Genomic DNA, 20,860 nt, shown 5'->3' on the forward strand with positions numbered 1-20,860 from the left:
AGATGAACAGACCAGAAAGGAAGTAGTTGGAATGTGGCAAGCTTAGGATACTAGTGGGAAGACAATCCAAATGAGAGATACAGTCATCGGAGCTAATAATCGCTGCTATTTATCAAGTGCTTACTGTATGCCAGGCATTGTGCTAAAATGTGTTGCATTTACTCTTTGTAAGAACCCTGTAATATTGGTAGGATTATCTCTTCTTTATACACGAAAGAACTAAGACTCAGAGATTAGGCAACTTGCCCAAGTCCAGATATCCAATAAGTGAACACAGAGCTAGGGTTCAGATACAATCTTTTTGACTTTGGAGTTCATGTTCTTAGTCAATATGGTATTTTTAAAAAGCAGGTTAGATTTTTAGGAGAGGAGAGATTTGACATTAAGAAGCAGTTAGATGATACTGAACAGAACAGCTGATTTAACTCATTGCTTATTAGACCAAAAACATTATATCTTATATAAAAAGTAATGTAAAACTACAGGAAGCATCCAGATTAACTGACTTGGGAAGTAGACTGGCTTGCATAAAACCGGCCATGTATAGCTATTGCTATAGCCCAGAGATGTGTTATGGGACCAGATTTCTCAGAGGCTGTGGACATGGAGAGTGAGGATGGGACAAAAGACTCTAAAAAATATTAGCATTTGATTATACCTTTAAAGCTTTATTTCTTAAATAGAAAATGACCTGTAACAACTACAGCATAACATTAAGATTTATCAAAGTTGAGATGTGGGTGCATGGATGTTTATTATATTGTTCTCTGTTTTTGAATAAACTTGAAATGTTTCATAAGAGAAAAATGAAAGAACAGTTACAAAAAGTGAACTATGTTAAGTGTTGAATTTCACGTGTTTCAGTTTCCAATATTAATGTAAAATTCATATGTAGATATCTCTAATATAAAGTATGGAGTTGACCCGGTCATCAGCGACCAAAGCTACAGCAAGATATTCAGGAGGCAGTGTATTGAGAACTGGCTCTGGCGTCAGGCTGCTTAGGTTTGAGTCCTGGATTGACTGTTGTAACTAGGTGACTTTGGATAAGTTACTTGGCTTTCCCGAACCTGAGTTTCTTCAACTTCAAATTCTGTGAGTGTTTCATTACAGGAATAGTTAATACCTGAAAAATGACCAGGCAGTACCTGTCACAGGAAGAGCAGACATTCAATAAATGTTAGCTTTTTTCTTATTATTACCAATAATTAATGACCATTAGTGGGAGAGTAACTCAGCCTACAAGTGATACTGAAATGTTTAGTGAGCTGTCCTTAAACTGTTCCATGGAGTGGAAATGCCAGAAAAGCCTGAAGAGCAGTGATGCTCAATAGAAGGCAGGGTTGAAAAGAGGGAGAGAAGATGATCGGGATTCTTAAGAGAAGTAACGAATCATGATGTTGTAGAAATCAAAAAGAGGGCTTTAGAAAGATGGTAGAGGTGTTTGTTAGGTGTAGCAGAGATTCTAAAGATCATATGTGAGAACAGACCTTTGATTCAGGAGAAGTCCTGAATTTTAGAGGCTCTCTCTAAAATTCAGGACTTCTCCTGAATCCATGTTGTGATAAGGATGGGAGGCAAGTCTCAGGCTCAGAAAAATCAGTAGGTCAGTGTGTGCAAACCACTTGCTCAACGAATCTAGCTGTAACTTGAAGAAAATAGGTCAGTATTGAAAATGGTAAGATGAGCAGTGATGTATCATCTTCCTTTTACTTGCACATATATATTTTCCCAGTTTTCTCTTTTGTGAACATAGTCTATCTAAAATGTTTAATTTCTGAATGAAGGAGAAATATGTCTGGGATTGATACCTGGTTAATGAGACTAAGCAAAGTTTTCTTCAAACTAATGGCAATTTAATGATTATACAAAGATTATGCATGGAGGAGTCAATGTAAGAACAATTCCAATAATACAACAGGGCCAAGACAGAGTGGGTCTGATTAGCTCTTAGGTAAAGGGTTATCTCTTTCTCTAAGCTGCAAGGAAGAAGAACAAACCAACTCTAGAAATAAAGGCAAAGGAGTATAAGCATTATGGTATAACATTAACTTCACCCAGCTTGACTCTGTATCAAGCTACCACTTTAGATATATATATATATAGATATCTATATATATTTGAACTTTTATCCATACTGCTAGAGTTTTTCTTTATTTACTTCCAAATTAAATTTGAATGAAATCTTAGATTTGCAGAATGTTTTACTAGTCGGGAATTGTTTCAGTTAGGATAACATACAGCTGCTTAATAGAAGCATAAATAAATTAGAAGCTTAGTTTCCTTTCATGTTAAAAAAAAAGTTCTAAGATAGGAATCCAAGATTGAATGGTGGCTTCCCAGGCATCTGGGTTCATCATTTTTTCCCCCAGCTTTACTGAAATATAATTGACGTATAACATTGTGTAAATTTAAGGTGTCTAACATGTTGATTTGATGCACTTTCTGCAAAATGATTACCTCCATGATGTTAGCTAACACCTGTATCGTGTCGCATAAGTACCATTTCTTTTTCGTGGTGAGAACATTTAAAATCTACTCTTCTGGCAATTTCCAAGTATATAATACAGTATATTAACTATAATCACTATGCTGTACATTAGATTCCCGGAACTTATTCCTTTTATAACTGAAAGTTTGTACCCTTTGATCAACATCCCCCCTTGTCTAGTTCTGGCTTTATTGTCTGTCATCCTTAACATGTGGCTTCCATCTTCAAAGTCACTTCATGCTAACAGAATAGCCCTTCTTGATGTCAGGTTTATTTTCTAGGAAGGAGGAAGAGGGAACATGTTTCTTCCCAACTGAGTCAGTTCCTTGAAATGCCAACTGGAAACCTCACCCACTGACTTTGACTTGCATTGCCCTGGTCACCACCATCAACAAGAGAGACTGAGAAATGTATTGTTAGCAGGGCACACTGCCCACAGTGCAAGGGTCTAGTACCAGTGAAGAAAGGGAGAGTGGCTTTCTGCCATGGAGTGATCAGCAATAAACAAAACTCCATTTAGAAGAGAGTCATATTTTTCAACCCATGCCGATAGGTCAAGGAGCATTATTAGTGTAGGTGAATGTTTCACACTGATTGTTTTCCTGTCAAAATAAGCTGGATGTGGTATATGCCAATTAATTTTCATGAGATCAATTTGCAAGTGATTTTTTCAGGTCGTTTTAGAAGCTACTCGGCACTTAATAATTTACCATATTAACTTCACATAACCTTTACATTTTGTTTCCATTTTCATTCTATTAGTCCTGTTACTTAATATTTTTTTTCTGTAGATGCGATTTATTTATGTTCTTAGTTATTACCTGCCATTCTGGGAGATGGAGGATCTGGGAGGTGTTTTCCACTCTAACCCACAGAAACTTAAAATTTAGAGTTTCACTCCTCTAAGTAAGATTCTGCAAATGAAGGGCAATGTACTGTGTCACTAAGCAAATTCCACATTTGTAGCCAATATACTCGTACCATTTGTTTCCGTGGTGATTTGGATGAATGAAATTCCTTCCACAGATGATTGATTTGAACTGAATAATAGGCATGCAAGCCAATGAATTTTATTTTCTTCTCTTTAGATATAGAAGCCTAAAGCATTTTAACTATGATGTCTGCCAAAGTTGCTTTTTTTCGGGCCGAACAGCAAAAGGTCACAAATTACACTATCCAATGGTGGAATATTGTATACCTGTGAGTACTGCGCTACTATTTCTTGTTTTGGGGGGGGTTATTTTTATTTTATTTATTTATTTTTTTCCCCATTTTTATTTTTATTTTTATTTATTTATTTTTATTAGCTTCAGGTGTACAAAACAATGTCATAGTTAGACATTTATCATTTCTATCCCTCACACAGTGATAACCCCCTCCCCCAATCTACTACCCCTCTGACATCGCATAGTCATTACATTTCCACTGCCTGTATTCCTAATGCTATACTCCACTTCTTGTAACCATATATATATATATATATATATATATATATATATATATATATATATATATATATTTGTAGTTGACATTCACTATTATTCAGCTTCAGCTTCAGGTGTACAGTGCAGTGATCAGGCATCTACATCATCCCTGAGGTGGTCTCCCTAATGAGACAGGTGTCCATCGGATACCCTATGAAATCTTTACATTATTGGTTACATTCCCCAAATTGACTTTCATATGGGGGGTTATTTTTAATGTATTGCTCGTGAATTAACCAGTGTCTAAAATAAAATTCAACTTATTTAGACAACTTTTTTTGGGAAAAAATGGCTTTTAAGATTGCTTAACCATATATTCATATTTGTTTTGCTTTAAGTAAATGTATGTTGAATTCATTAACACAGAATAATTATACCTTTTTTAGAAAAATTAACTAATTAAATTTTATTTACATCTGTGCTTTGATGTTAGACATCGTTCTTGGCAGCAAACTCTTTTAAGAGCTCATGCTGTCCTATATTGAAAATTATACTATGTAATGAGAAATCATGTTTCTTTTAGACATATTTAAAAAGATTTCCTAATTACTTATTTACATTATCTAAAATGTAGAAAATGGAGAAATTAAAAAAATCCTGAATAAGCTACCTTCCAATACTTTTCCATGTCTCTGATTTTAAGATTTTATTTTTATATTTATGTAACTTTGATCCTGCTTTTTTCACTGACCATGTTGTATAGTAAGTGTTCCCCCATGTTGTCACACAGTATAATTTTTCCTTGTTACAGAATATTTAATTGAGTGAATGATTCTAATTTATCTAGCCAGCCCCCTAAATTTGGACATTTAGCTTATTTTGAATTTTCTAATATTATAAACAATACTCACATGTCTTTGTGAAGAGATCTCTTTCCATATACTACATAAATTGCGTTTCCATAGAATAAAGTACTACAAGTGGATAATCTGGGTCAATGAATATGAGTATATTCATGGCCAAAATACTTCATGTCATTTTCCAAAAGAGGCTTATACCACTTTACATTATTAACACATGTTGTTAATGTCCTGATTTTACTATAGCCTCACTAACATTGGGTACTGATTCTTGTTGTTCTTTTGATATAAAGCTATTTTTTCTGAAGTTATCTTCATTTTCTCTCAACAGCTATTTTTTAGTCTCTTTCCAAAGAGTGAACCAATATTTATTCATAGAGCTATACATTTTCTTTGGTTTAGGGAACTGAGTTACTTTTTGGATCAAAAATTGACAGAAAGGCAGAAAACCGTATAAAATATACACATGTAAATCTCACTTACATTCTGAGGTATCTTCTCAAATAAATAGGTATCCTGTATGTGGAGAAGAAACCTCTAGACAATGTTGCAGAACTATAAATGAAATACCCACAGTGCATAATAATTTCAACTGGTAAACAAAATTTCCCTAAGAAAAATTTTGGAGCACCATTTATTACTATGATTAATATATTTATTCACTCAACAAATAAATATTGAGTACTTACCATGTGTCATATTTTTCTCAGCTCTGATAATTCATCAGCGTAGTTTCGAAATAGATAAGATTGCTCACTCTCCTGCTACTTTACATTTAGGAACAGGGGATATGTGTCAATGAGCAAGGAAACAAATGAGATTACAGATTGTAGTAAGTGCCTTTAAGAAATAAATGGATAACGCGAAAGAAGATTAGAGGAGAGACTTTTAAATTAAAAAAATCAAGTCTGAGAAGTTAACAGTTGAGATTGAAGGATGAGAAAGAATCAGCTGTACAGAGAACTAGTGGAAGGATATTTCAGAAGAAGAGACAGCACACAAGATGGTCTGGAGGTAGGAAAAAAGTTGGCACGAAAGGGGCACAGAAGAAAGTAGAGCATATTCTGTAAGGGGAGTGCGGTAGGTAGGACTGGTTATATACTTTGAAGTGCCCAGAGCAAAGTGAAATGTTAAAAAATTACTACAACTTTCAGGATGACAACAGCAGAGCATTAAGCCAAGCTCAGGACATTTCTAAGCACAGACACATGCAACTGACCAGGTCACACATCTATGAAGCTGGCCCTCGGGTGGGAAAGAGATGCGAATGGAGAGTGGCAGGAGATGGGATTAAAGAGAAAGGCAGGTATCAGATGATACAGAACCCTGTGGGTCATTGTAAGGAATTTGGATTGGGAAGAAATGTAGTATTGATATTTACATAATCATAGCTAGAAATTTTGGAAACTGTATAGTTAATATCAAAATGGGAAAAATCATAGAGTGAATATATGTTAGAGATGTATAGAAATGACTACATATTTAACCATGTATAAAGTAAGCAAAGATGTATAAAATTACTATTTTTCTTGGTCTTAAACCTTTTTTTTCTAAACTAGGCTCCTTTTATTTTTTTTCCCTCTTTTTATATTTTTCAATGACAGTTGACATTCAATATTATATTAATTTCAGGTGTATGCATAGTGGTTAGACATTTATGTAAGTTACAAACTGATGCCTGATAAGTCTAATACTCACCTGACACCATATATAGTTATTACAATGTTATTGACCATATTCCCTAAGCTGTACTTTACATCCCTGTGACTATTTTGTAAATGCCAATTTGTACTCTTTAATTCCTTCACCCTTTTCACCCAGCACCCCCATCTGGCAACCCCATTCCGTCTGGCAATCCTCAGTTTGTTCTCTATATCTATGAGTTTGTTTGTTTATATGGAAGCAACCCAAGTATCCATCAATAGATGATTGGATAAAGAAGATGTGGTATATTTATATATATGTGTGTGTGTGTATATATATATATATATATACATATATATATATATATATATATATATATACATATATATATATATAATGAAATACATAACTCGACCATAGAAAAAAATGAAATCTTGCCATTTGTGCAACATGAATGGACCTAGAGGGTATTATGCTAAGTGAAATGTCAGACAGAGAAAGACAAATACCAAATGATTTCATTTATATGTGGAATCTAAAAAACAAGATAAATGATCCAACAACCATTTTTAAATTAAATGTGTAAATTACGTAAAACACTTCTTGTGACATAGTCTTCCCAAAGTCACTGTTATCGTGTCTAAGATTACAGCTTACCCTGCATTGTACAGGTCAACTTCTCTCTGCAGACATGCTTTGAGAGGTCCTTTGCCCCTTACTGAAGTTTTTGTGGTGATCTTAATCAGCATCCTACTCATAAATTATCTCTAGTGACAAGTTATTTTCTGTATTTGACCCCACAACTTTTGATAAAATGACTAGCCTTTGAATGGCACAGTCTTGAATGTAATATTAATGAATTACTTGATTTAACTGCTTTCCATCATTTCTCTTTTAAGTGAGCTTTATTTATGGTGCATCCATCTTTTACCCAACATTCCCTTAAACTCATTTGATATGTTCCTTAGAAAATGCACGTAAGTATGCAGTTTTCAATGCAGTGACAAACACCACGGGAGTATTAAATGGATCAGACCTTTCCAGATGGATCTTTACGTTTGTATTTCTCATAGTCCATCTCCATTTATAGTTAGGAAAATGCTGTAGTCATTATTCCTGACTTGATTTCTTTCCCCTTCAAGTTCCTTTTTTAGCTGAATTTCAATGTTTCTATATTAAAGTCTTTCAGAAAGTTAGAATTCTGCCTTATCTTAAACCCTCGAAGCTCCAGAAATATTTCTTGGAACGTATCAGTTTATTATCTATGACAATATTTGTCTTTAGATGTAGGAAGATTAATGACGTATGAAGTATCTATCATAATTGATGAAGGTATTTTATGAAATCGATGATAAAACACTTACGTATAGAAATGAAGTGGAATTTTTCTCTAAAACATGATTTTTAAAACACTCTTATTTCCCCTGACCATTCTCTAGTCCAAAGTTGTACGTTTAAGAATTCTTCCATTAACCTAAGTAAGAGTTCATCTAAAGCAGACAATGTGGCCTTACATTTATTTAGTGCCTATCACCGTTCTCGCTCTACTCATTCAAATCCCGCCTTTTCACAAAACAGCTCAACTCTTACTTTGTATGTGAAATCTTCCCAAACCCCTGTGCTTTCTGCTCACCAAAGTACATTATTTGCTGATTTCTACTAACAGCCTCTACTTCACCAGTTAATATTTGATTCTGTTTTCTTCTATTGTTTTTTGTGTGGTGGCTTTGCCTCCTCCGTTGTCTTTTTAACTTCTTGAAGACTCTTTTCTTACCTGGCTTGGTTAATTCTGATCCATAAAAGCTAAATGAGCTCATGTCTGACGATATAAACACTAATTATAGAATATTAAAGCCTGAAAGGATCTAAGAGATCATCTAACTCATTCTCATTTTAAAGAAAACACTAAGTCTTAGAGAAGGTAAATGATTCGTTCAAAGTTAGTGGCATGGATTTTGTGATTTAACTCCGTTAGGGAAATATATACCCAATTTAGCACATGAGCACATGTTTTCTGTGTGTTAGAATCTTATATTCATGGGGAACCCCGTTATATACCAGGCATGTTGCTGGGGACTATAGATAGAGAGAAATTATAATGACGGAGAGAAGACCTCTATGTGGAGAAATTCAATAAAACTGTAACATTTTTTTAAATGACCAAGCTTAAGGATCAAAAGCTTTTCTTATTACCTCAGCACTACATGTTTGAATTTGGAGATTATCACTTATTTTTAAATTAGGTACATTTTATATTATTTTCATTTAATTTCACAATGAAAATCACCCTCACTGGAGCGTTTTAAACAACCATCACCATTTCTGTTGCAAACAACCAACATTTTATTCAATTTAGAAACAGTTTTGTGCATTAGGACATGTAATAGTCCTTTAAATTAGAGAGAGAGGATGGTGTGCTTCACATATGATTTATACGACTTTTTGCAATTGCTGACAGTGAGAGAGAGCTGCATAGTGTTAAATATGAAGGAGAATGGAAAACGTTTTGAGTTTTTCCTGGGGGCAGGCATGAGTCACCAAGAAATGAGTAAATTGATTGCTACATTGCCACAAGAGTGCAGTTGAGGTTAATTGGCAGAGATGTGCAGCCTGTGACTCCATGACTGCTCAGCCACTTTGGAATTAAAAGATGGAAGGTATAGTTAAAGGCTAAGGGAGTAAAGGATTCAAAGGTGTTACTGATACTGGGATGGATTTGTGCTAGCCCCATGCTGAAGAAGTCTCGAAGGGTATTGAGGGGCTAGAGATCAAGATCATGGGGGCAAGAATGGATTGATTTATATTTTAAAAAGTAGGGGCAAGGGTCAGAAGGTTCAAGTCAGTGAAAGATTTTTTTCCAAGTTAGAGACTTGGGACTGAAAGATGTTTTGATTTACGTTGGGGCCTGAGGTACGACCATATCCCAGTATGTGGTCGAAGTGGGACGTGAAAGGTTAAAGAGATGAGATTTGCCTTTTGAAGATCATCAGTATGTCTGCAGAAGTGACAGTTAGTAGCTACGTCTGGCCAAGTCCAGTCCAAGGGGAGTGGACAGGCCCATTGATTTTAGTTGGTGTTCTGGCTGAGACAAAGGGAAAAATAGTGTACACATCTCTTTTTCTTGGCATTTGTGAGGGAGAGATTATACAGCCCACAATGGAGGTGATTATAGGGGACAGAGTGGTACCATGAGAGCATCAGGACTCACTGAAGGAGAAAGGTTGAAATTTCAGTTTGAACAAGATGTAGGGGAATGTGTTCATAAGTAGAAGAACAGAGTCCATGATAATGAAGAAAGAAAGGTAAACAGACAGAATCTATGTGCATCTGGTGAGGGGTAGTGGCCCAATCCATGTAGAGGAAAAAGGAGAAATGGGGAAAGACAATAGGAAAAGACTTCCCCGTTGGTCAATACACATATCAGGAACTAAAGGTTTAGGCAGCATAGGAAGGATGTTAGCTCAAGGAGAAGGGAAGGGATATTTGCAAATTGTATTGTCAGAAAGGTCAGCAACATCATCTACCCCCAGCATGCAAATTGTTGGGGTGGGATCATTGCAAAATTTGCTGCTTACACACTTGTTCTGGACAGGACTAGCTTGTACTGATAGTTTTATTGAGATTTTGGTGGGTAGAGGGGAGGACAGGAAAAATATACCTAGATGGGAAACAGCTTATTAAGTTAATAAGACCTCAAACAGATTTGTCTTGCATTTTCAAAGCAAATGCATGTGACTTTCAGAGCAACAAGTTCCAGCATATTCTTGTCCATATTGATTAATAGGTGGAGAAATAAACCAAATAGTTTCAGTGTTTGTAGAAACTTTAGAAAAATCAGTTTTCTAGTGGAAAAAATATAGAAAACGTTTTCTTTTTAAAGTTTAAGTGAAATCACGTTCCTTTTTTTTTTAACTACACGTTGCTGGCAAGAATCAAAAAGAACAAAGGGAAAAATAAGAAATAGTTGTTTTGTCCACTCCTCTCCACCCCTGCTGGCATCAGTGTATCTGTAGAACTATAAAAATCAAATATAAGAAAATGCTGATTCTTTCTTTGAAAAGCTCTATATTGGGAGGGGGGTGGGAGATGAGGGTAAAGGGGATCAAATATATGGTGATGGAAGGAGAACTGACTCTGGGTGGTGAACACTCAATGGGATTTATAGATGATGTAATACAGAATTGTACACCTGAAATCTATGTAATTTTACTAACAATTGTCACCCCAATAAACTTTAAAAAAAAAAAAAGAAAAAGAAAAGCTCTATATTGAGTCAGTATAGTTTGTGTTTGGCAGTCTTGATTCCTCAGATGAGACCTGAGATGTTTGCCAATATGCAACAAGCACAGTATCACTGAGATTTCTCTGACCTCAGCATCCCAGAGTGGTTTTTCAGTTCAGGCCCACCTTACATTGTTCACTTAGAGTGTGTCATTAGCTCTTAAGGTGAGGGTTGGACCAAATTCATTTTACTTTAATGATTTATTGCTCTGCTTATTCTTGATGCCTTGGTGATTCTGTTAATTAGTGCTAATCCTTTAGTTTCATATTTTTCCATTAGAACTTGAAAAGGCTCCCAGCTTCTCTGAATGATTTCATCTTGTCCATGCAATTTAACATGTCTGAATTTCAACTTGTTACAAGTCAATCAAAACTGAGAAGTTGTTTTGCAACTTTTAAAAACTATTGGAATTGTCTTTAAAATAAGTCATATATGATAATGAAATGTATTCCTTAGTAGTATGCATTTGGTACTATTAACTTCTATACTTAAGAAGTAAATTTTGCTACTGAGTATGCTGTTCAACAAGGATTTTTGCATTTATGCCTGATCCAACTGATAATGTTTATAATTCTACTCATATGCCAAATGACGGTGTTGTTTCTTATATAACTTTGATTTTCCTCTTTGACTTCTTTTCCTGTGTCTATAACTTACTTATATTTGCAGTCAACAGTTAAAAATCTAATGTTAGAAGTAATTGTTAAGGAATTAGATAATTCTGCCATCCCAAGTTATGAATTGACCAAAGAAATTTGGGGGAGATTTAAAATCAATATGGTTTTGTTTCTGTATTTGCAGTTCTTTTTGGTGTTTTATGTAAGTTGCTAAGTAATTAGAAATTGGGTGTTTTGGCCTTTAGGTTATTTGACATCATTGTAATACCCCCACTTTATGTTTTGCTTTATGATCTTTGGTGTTAATAAGAGTTTTCTGAGCTGAAGTGGTAAAGCAATTTATTCAAAGACCTATTCGGCTATAATGCTATGAGGATTAACATTTCTGAATTCTAGATTTTTTCTTTTTGCACCTTAGCCTTGTTGCATCTTGTGATTCACATTAATGAGAAGAAAAAGACTTGTAGTCATCTATCAATATTTTTGAAGTTCAATAATGCATAGAAATCAGCAATTATGATAATATACAGTTTGAAATATGAACATGGATGTAGACTAATACACAAGCATTTATATGTAGAGATATAGACACAAACAAAAGGTAGATTAACTAAACTTTGCTCTATATGAGGTCTACATTTGTTCTCAATCAAGGAATTAAATGGACGAAAATTTAAAATACTCCCAACTTCGGTTGGCAAAATAGAACTCAAGAGTGAAAAATCATCTGATGCCAGCTTACACAGGAGTTTTTAGGGTTTTGTTAGGGAGTTAAATGGATGGACTTACCTCAAGATAGATTTTATAATTTAGCAACACTTTTTAAATATTGTATTCATTCATTTGTATTAGTTGGTGGGGAGCAAGTCGAGAACTAATTACTTCTTCTTATCCAAATATGTTTTCATTATTATCTCACTCTTAAAAGCAGCATAGAGAAGGGAAGTATAATTTTGAGTATTTACATGCCCGTTTGTCTGTGTAAATTTAGTTCTAAAATATTTTTCCCAATGACTCACCTTCATTAGTTTTCCAAAAGTGACAATTTGAAGGACAGTCCTCATTTGGGTAAGTGAGTTCTTATGTGCTTGTTAAAAATCAATCCAGAAGGATTTGGGAAAGATGGCGGTAGCAGTGGCTTGGATTTTTTCAATCCCTTTTGCCTTTGCCATTTTCTTCCCATTTGTAAAGTAGTTACATAAAAAAAGACAGAGAAACTACCGTGTTTCCCCAAAAATAAGACCTAGCCAGACAATCAGCTCTACTGCGTCTTTTGGAGCAAAAATTAATTGAGACCCAGTATTATATTATATTATACTATGTTATATTATATTATATTACATTACATTACATTACATTATATTATATTATATTATATTATATTATATTATATTATATTATACCTGGTCTTATAGTAAAATAAGACCAGGTCTTATATTAATTTTTGCTCCAAAAGATGCATTAAAGCTGATTGTCCGACTAGGTCTTAATTTTGGGGAAACACGGTAGATAGCAAAATCAACCCCCTGAACAATGTTTATAACAGAACTAGGTAACACGATATCCCCAAAATAAATCTGGGTGAAAACAAGCCATTTCCAGCCACAAAACCTTCAAGATATCTATAAGAGGTAAGAAAGGGAAGCAAAGGTGCCTGAGAACTGGAGAACCCAAGATAGACAATAGGTATTCAGTGAAAGCTCACAGGGTCGGTTTGGAAACACAGCTTAGAACCTGGGAGGAGCCCAGATGAGAAGCCCTGAAGGTGCTGGAGGCCCTGAGCCTCTGGGGCTCTTAGACCTGAACCACCAGGCCTTCCTTCTAGGAGAGAGCCTCACACTGGATAAACTGCTAGGAATGGAACCACACTGAGCAGGTTAGAGCAACGGAGGAGAAAGAAAGAAATGGTCTAGTCCAAAGTAGGGGAGGGCAACAGGGCCAGGGAATCCCCAAACTCAAGTGCCCTATTTTTGAGTACCCCACAAAAGCAAAAGAAGAGGGAGCTCTGTGAAGTTAAGAAAAGTTTTCCTGAACTCCACTTCATTCTAAAAGTTTGGGAAAATTAATTTAAAAAAAATTGAGCAACAGAAAGTATCAAGATCAAGTCTCACATAAGACAATTATAAAAGAAAGATATAAGAATAAAATAATATCACTACAAATAAAGCATGCCAGAAACATGTGATCATCGAAGAAGTCCAAGCTATAACCATGTATTTTTTTAATTAAAATCTTTAAAAATTTTTATTTTTTAATTACAGTTCACATTCAATGTTATGTTAGTTTCAGGTGTACAGCATGGTGGTTAGACATTTATATAACTTACAAAGTGATCCCATTGATAAGTCTAGTACCCACCTGGCACCATACACAGTTATTACAATATTATTGACTATATTCCCTATGCTGAACTTTACATCTCTGTGACTATTTATCATTGGCAGTACAAACTGCCAATTTGTACTGTGAAGAAGAAGAAACTCAGTGTAAGAACAAACACTAAAAACGAAAATTCAAAAACCCTCCCCCCCGCAAGAAAACAGAAATGAAAAAGTGAAATTATGTTCTAAAAGAGTCGATTACATGCCTGAGAACATGGACTCAGAATGATCATATTCGATGGCATATTCTAGTAAAATTACTGGACTGTAAAGTAAAAGAAAAAATCCTTTGGTCATTTAAACAAAAGGAAAAACATTACTTCAAAAGGAAAGAAAATTAAATAATCATCAGACTTTTCAACAGCAATGCTTTATACCCAAAGAAAATGGAGGAGCATATTTAAGAAACTCAAAGAAAAAAATACGTGAGCCAAGGATTTTATATCCAGAAAAACCAACCTTCTTGTATCTAGTAAAGGACACAGGAAAACTGATGTCCCTATGAAAGAATTGGGGCTAACTGGAAGAGGCTCCTGCTCGCCTAAAATGGAACAAACTGAGCTTCAGTAATGATACTAATTTCAATAGATCATAACTTATCAAATATGTTAAAACTCTATGAATTCATAATGATATTTAAAAGTAAAAATAAATGTTGGTCATTGGACTACGATAGGAAACTAATGTGTTAGTGGGAAAATTGGTCCATAAAAGGGAAAAATTAAACACATCATCCTACCTTTCCTGAATGAACTCTGCTGCTGAGTGACTAAACAGTAGGTGAGAGGGTGTGTCTTTATAAAATTATTTCAGCTAGTCAGTGTAAATGAATGATAGAATTAGAATGTCGCCAGTGGAAGCCCCCATTAGGTGAACATAGCATGGAAGCTGCTAGCATCACCTACGAGAGAGCAACAGACATGACGGGTCTCCTGCAGTCCTACCAGACATCATTGATAATCTTGCCATAAGATCAAACTCGAGTCTGCTGAATTCTCTGGATCTAGCTGCCCATTTGCAGGATATCCAAAGCACTGAGAAACATGCTGCATGTGCAATCAGCAAAATACAGACTCTGGGGAAGTCTACAGGTTAAATTGCCTAATTTCCCAACAGATAAATTGTAAGGAAAGGACAACGATGGAAGAGAAACCTATAGGTTAAAAGTGACTTAAAATATATCAGACTTTTTAAATGCATCAGGCTGAACTATGGTATCTAAGGATAGGCATTGGAGTGATAAAATGATTTTTAGAACACAGAAAAGTTATCCTTACTTATAAAAATGAGGATAATGTTAGGGAGAGTGGGGAGGGGTTATGACTGCGGAAGGGGCTTCTGGAACGTCTGGCAAAGTTTAATTTCCTAAGTGAGGGTATTCACCTTGGAATGATTCATTAAGCCGTGCATTTGTTGTACCTAGTTTTATATGTCTGTGTTTTATTTTACAATAAAAAGGATTTTAAAAGATCAGTCCAGTTACAAACATTTTAAGAGTGGTTGTCTCTGGGTGGTCAAAAAGCTGGCAATTTTAATTTTTCCCTTTGTTCTCTAGATAGTGAGGTCCATCTAGTTGTAGATTGGAGATTTCAATATGAATTTTGTAAAAATCAGCCACAGGTATCTTAACAGTACTTAATATAAAAGGCAGGGAAAATCCAGAATGTAATGATAGGTATTTTAGTCAATGGCTCTGTGTTTTTCCTCTTACAAAACTTAAAACTGTTTCAGTTTTCTGCGAGAAGTGGCATAGTGCTGGTGTGGTAAAAAAGACCCAGGTTTGCAAGAGCAGCTTTCTCCTTACTGACCTTGTAGGTCTGGATCTCTGAGAGCCTTAGTTTCCTTATGGGTCATAAAAGTAATGATAATCTCTCTGTCCTTGATGGCAAAAAGAGATTGAAGGAAAGCTATTTATAAGGCGCAGAGTTCTATGCCAATATGTTACCCTCATTTCCTGTAATGAGATCTACAAAATCTTTTGTTCTTTCTTTTCTTACTGCAATAGATGAAAACCTAATCTTTCAAGATGCATAGATAATTTAAAATGTTGGATAATTTATGTATTAATGAGTGATCCTTTCAATTTCATCTTCATAGCATGATATAGTTATTTGCTTGAAAAAGAGTAAGAACAAAGTAGTATACCTCGTGTGAGGAAAGAGTTGAGTTACATTATATTCATTATGCTAGGTGGGTGGTCCTTTTTTTCATTTTTTATCAAGTCATTGTTCTAGCACTTTAAAGCAGAGAAATATGAGTTACCGCCATTGGATAGCGCATTTGACCGAATATGTATAAATACCTTTTACATTTTTTGGTGAGAAAATAGGCTTAATTCATTTTCTCAACTCTATCCCAACTAAAGAATTACATTCTACTAACCTGAATATAGTACCTGTTCCCATGTAATGAATTACTTTTCACTTTTTCTTTTAATATTGCCTAAAGTTTATGGCATAAGTGTATTTAGTGCCTTTATAGTACAACTGTTGGTGGTCGTTTTTCTCCTCAGTATGAAAATTGATGAGGAAATAAAAATGTGCCATTTCTGTATGAGTATACACTTTTTTTGAATATTAAATTTGAGCATTATTAGAAACTATTTCAACCACTGATGTATAACTTTTCAGGAGGCAGGTAGGTTTTGTTTGTTTGTTGGTTAGATGGTTGGTTGGTTTTGCTTTGTTCTTCCATGGATTGAATGCAGTTAGCTAAAGAATATATGCTGTGGAATAGGATTTGCACTTTTGAATGACGTGTCATTTTCTTTGCCCAAAGCGAGAGTTCGTGTTGAAACTCAAATATAGATAAGCTAGAAGAACATTATGCTAAATGAAAGAAGCCAGTCACAAAAGACCAGATATTGTATGATTCTATTTATAAGAAGTATCCAGAATAGGCAAATCCATACACAGAAAGTAGATTAGTGGTTGCCGGGGGCTGCAGGGAGGAGACCGTGTGGGAGGGGGATGACTGTTAACGTACAGGCTTTCTTTTAGGGTGATAACGTGTTCCGGAATTAGATAGTGTGATATTTGCACAATTCTGTGAATATACGAAACACCACTGTATTGTACACTGCCCTGGCTGAGGCACATTGGGTAAGTGTCCCTGCACACCCACCCCTCTCAGAGCTGCCTGAGTTGAAAACCTGGATATGGCTAGAAAAACCATAAGAGAGGGCCTAAGTGATGAAAACCTTTCTGTTCCCAGATGGAGAAGGCCTAAGTACAAATTGGGGCCCATTACTTCATTATCTCCCTGTATATTAACAATGTGTTAAGAGCAGACATAGAAATAAATTGGGTCCTAAATGCTTGTCCTTGCATAGGGACCTTCTTTTTTCATTTCCATCATGAAAAGCTTCTTCCCATTTTTTTTTCCTTTATCAAAACATTCCACGTGAACAGATCTATAAACTTAATGATCTACAGTTGTGATACCGATTGTGAAAGACCCAAATGTCCTTTACAGTAGGTGATATCCCCTTGGCTTTATTCTCTGTCCCAGGCATTCCTTCTCTAAACACTTCCTTCTTTACACCCAACTATATTCTGCTTATTTCACCTATTCTGCCTACTTAAATCTTAACACCCCCAAACTGTCGTCTCTCATAGCAACCCTTTTTCTTCTACAAGGGTGCCTTGGATTCCTTTTCTTTTCATTAATACTTCTTTTCTACACTTCTCCTTTATATTTGGAGAGATCTGTATCCATAAAACTACTAGTTATTGTGTATTAATAGCTTATTATCAGTGATACTCAGATAAAGATTTGACATTGTGTGTGTAATGGCAAGACCTAGTGATAACGTGGACTGTCCTTACTATACTTTTTAATAAAGTGAAAATTGGTGAACTTTAGATTATGAAAAGCTTGGGCTTTTCATGTTTTCTCTGTGCTCTGTAAGCCTAGAGAATCAAAAGTTCCCTTATTATTTGCTAGAAGCAGAAATATTTAGGTGGAATGGGAGCAGATAGAAAGGAATACAACTATGTAAGTGTTGACTCAGAATTTAGTTATTTAAAACAATAACTATATTTTGTAAGTTTCTATTTGCGAAACACTTTTGTATGAATCCTGGGCATGATTGTCATGAAGGAAAATATAGGTAGACTGGGGAGGGTGCAAGGAAAGAAGGGCAGGCAGCAGGTAAGCCAACGTATTTAGCACTCAGTTATTATAGAAAAGTTTCCTGGTTTTGTTTTATAAAGAAACTGTAGTGAAGTCTTCCTAGTTGTAGATTCGACAGCCAACAAGGAGTCAGATGATCAGTTTTTAATTCAGTTCTGTGCAAATAATGTAAATATTTTAAACACATCTTCAGAAAAAAACTGAAGTTGATATCAGTATAACCTACTGCCGATAAAAATTAGAGTTGACAATAGAACGTAGAAAACTGGGATGAGGGTGGTGGGCATTGGGGTAGATTGCAACCCACCTCTCAAATCTATTGTACCATTAGCGGTCACACCCCGTCCACCCTCATCCTCCCCCCTCCGCCCCCGGCAACCACTGGTCTACTTTCAGTTCCTGTGGATTTGCCTATTCTGGGCATTTCTTAGAAATGGAATTATACAATTTGTGGTCTTTTGTGACTGGCTTCTTTATCACTTAATAATAAATGATGATTAAAACTAATCATTTTGAAATACTAAGGAAACAGTAACATTTCACATCACCATTAAAACTTCAGTCCATGTCAAAATTATATTTTTGTATGGTTGGAAAAGGACAAAGAAACTGACAGTATTCCTTACGATATAGAGTACCAATGTGGCACTGCTCTTTCTCGCTCATTTACGTTCTCTTTTTCTATACTACAGTATATGCTAGCTTGTGTGACATCAGGATAGGCTGTATAGCTCGCCCTCATTTCTTCACCTTAGTCATAACCATATACTATCCAGAAAACTTGGTCATCACTAAATGTTTAATAACAAATTGCAACCCAATAACATTGCCAAAACTAACTTTACTTTTGGGCCCAAATTTTAAAATATTGGGCCAATGAGCTAGTTATGGTTTATTTTCAATAGGAAATAAAAAATTCTGAACTAATTGCTGGCTATATTTAATGACGAGTCCCAACTGCCATGTATTTTTCATGACATTGTGTGTTATTCCAAAAATACATAAAGCTACTGAAACTGTTGTCGTTTTATTGCATCAATTTACATCTGCTCTAGTTTATTGTAGATAGTTACCTCCTTCCATTTTAATGAGAGAGCTCTAATTTTTTCAACCTTATAGACAACATCTGGGGAAGATGTCCGAGACTTCACAAAGGTACTGAAGAATAAGTTTAGATCGAAGAAATACTTTGCGAAGCATCCTCGGCTTGGCTACCTGCCTGTTCAGACAGTTCTGGAAGGTGACAACTTAGAGACGTAAGTTTAATTTTAATATTAAAATTTCTATGAACTCTTATATCTGATACTGTCTTTTATTATGTTAGTGAAACGAGAAATTGCCTGATACCAAAAAGAATTTGTGTTTGCTTTTGACACAGCCCTAATTAATTTTGCACATGTTCCTGAACTTTAAAAAGACATATTAGTGTGTCACCCGTTGCATTGGTCATCTCTTTTCCTCTTAAAAATACTTAAAGCAAATGGTGGTATTATAATATATACTCTGTCACTTTATTTTCCATTTCCCCCCTTTGGGGGATGTTTTACCATTTCTTACAGTATGTTTCACACTTATTTTACATAATTTTAATATAAATTTATTAATATTACTTAGTTTCTTGCTTCAGATATCTCCCTATGCTAAAAATCTCATCAAAATTTCATATTACATTTCTAATTTCTTTTTTCTTGAACATGAAGACAACAAAAAATGAGATAGCTTTATGAAATAGACAAAATTTCTTTAAATGATATAATTTGAGTTTACAAGCCTACATGAAATAGTTTCAAGGTAGCCAAATTACAATGGTATTTTGAAGCAAAGGAAAATAACAATTTAGAGGCTGAAATGAAAAAAAAGAGATTTTTGAAAATGAGGCTGAACAAATACAAAAGGTAATTTTAAATTACTAAAGTATTGCTTATCAAGATCCAAATAGATATGCTATTAAATCTTTGAATCAATTTTTAAAATATGAGCATTAATATGCTTGCCAAAGTAATTTTTTGTGTGTGCTTGAATCTTGGGGAAATTAACTTTTACTGCATACCATCGCCAGAGTGCCTAGTCATACGAATAATGAAGCTCTACTTACAGAAAGACGCCTTCTCACATAACTATAGAAGACAAGCTCAGAAATGTGAAATGTGGAGTTTTCTAAGTTATACAGTAGAGAAAAATTGTAGAAGGAAATATAAAAAGTGTGTCAAGTACAATTTTTGTGAAGTCAAACTTTCTTTAACCTTCAAATCTCATAGAGAGATAATCAGAGGGCAGTTATAGTCTAGCGTATTATGACACTTCATGCCTCAAAGATGTCAAAAGTGGAAGGATGGACTATTTGGCCTGAATGTTTTTCCTAGATAAAGCTCTGTAGACCAGGGACTTCACTATGTTTATTCGCAAATGAAGTTTTTCTTTTTATTTGTGGAACTGCTCAGAAGTAGAAGAAAGACTACAGCCCAAGTATATTGGATGCGTTATCTCTCTGTATGTAATATTATGGATGTGCGTACGGAAAGAAATATAACACAGCTGTATATGTAGATAGGTCCAAAAATACCACATACACATTTAAAGCATGTGAAAAAAAATTCAAAAATTTTTAATACATTTGCTTGGTGTCAAACTGTGTACAATTAAGTTCTATGCCTGCGGGTCATTTTTCCACAGTACATTTTAGAACGAATTTTACTGAAGCAATTGCAGTTTAAAGAGAGCTATTCAATTACTTAAATCCACAGGAAAGGTAGATTTTTGGTCCTCACTTTGTTCTGTAAATATGTTCTTGTCCTTTTCTTCATCGGTTGTATGATAATACATTCTTATCTGTTTAAGTATCTAATATATATAGTTTAATTGTGCTAAACACCTCATGATAAAGGCAAAATTTGACTAATCTTGGTATCAGATCTAATTAACCTTTGGAGTAGCTGCATGAAGCATAGAATTATCACATGATGCTTTTATTTATAGGGAATTTGATAGGTTTGAACTAGTGATGGGCACATCACTGTTTTGATAAAC

General features: G+C 34.8%; 1 protein-coding gene across 11 annotated transcripts in view; it reads left to right on the forward strand.

Moving 5' to 3' along the window:
* Positions 1-20,860, forward strand: part of UTRN (utrophin) — a 460,160-nt gene that overhangs the window by 411,121 nt on the left and 28,179 nt on the right. For all 11 annotated transcript variants that reach the window (XM_033093589.1, XM_033093581.1, XM_033093608.1 and 8 more), the window contains 2 exons: positions 3,580-3,691; positions 18,953-19,089. In XM_033093589.1, coding sequence (XP_032949480.1) covers positions 3,580-3,691; positions 18,953-19,089 — 249 coding nt within the window. The remainder of the gene's footprint in view (positions 1-3,579; positions 3,692-18,952; positions 19,090-20,860) is intronic.

The sequence above is a fragment of the Rhinolophus ferrumequinum genome, chromosome 3 (assembly GCF_004115265.2).
Source record: "Rhinolophus ferrumequinum isolate MPI-CBG mRhiFer1 chromosome 3, mRhiFer1_v1.p, whole genome shotgun sequence".
Taxonomy (NCBI): Eukaryota; Metazoa; Chordata; class Mammalia; order Chiroptera; family Rhinolophidae; genus Rhinolophus; species Rhinolophus ferrumequinum.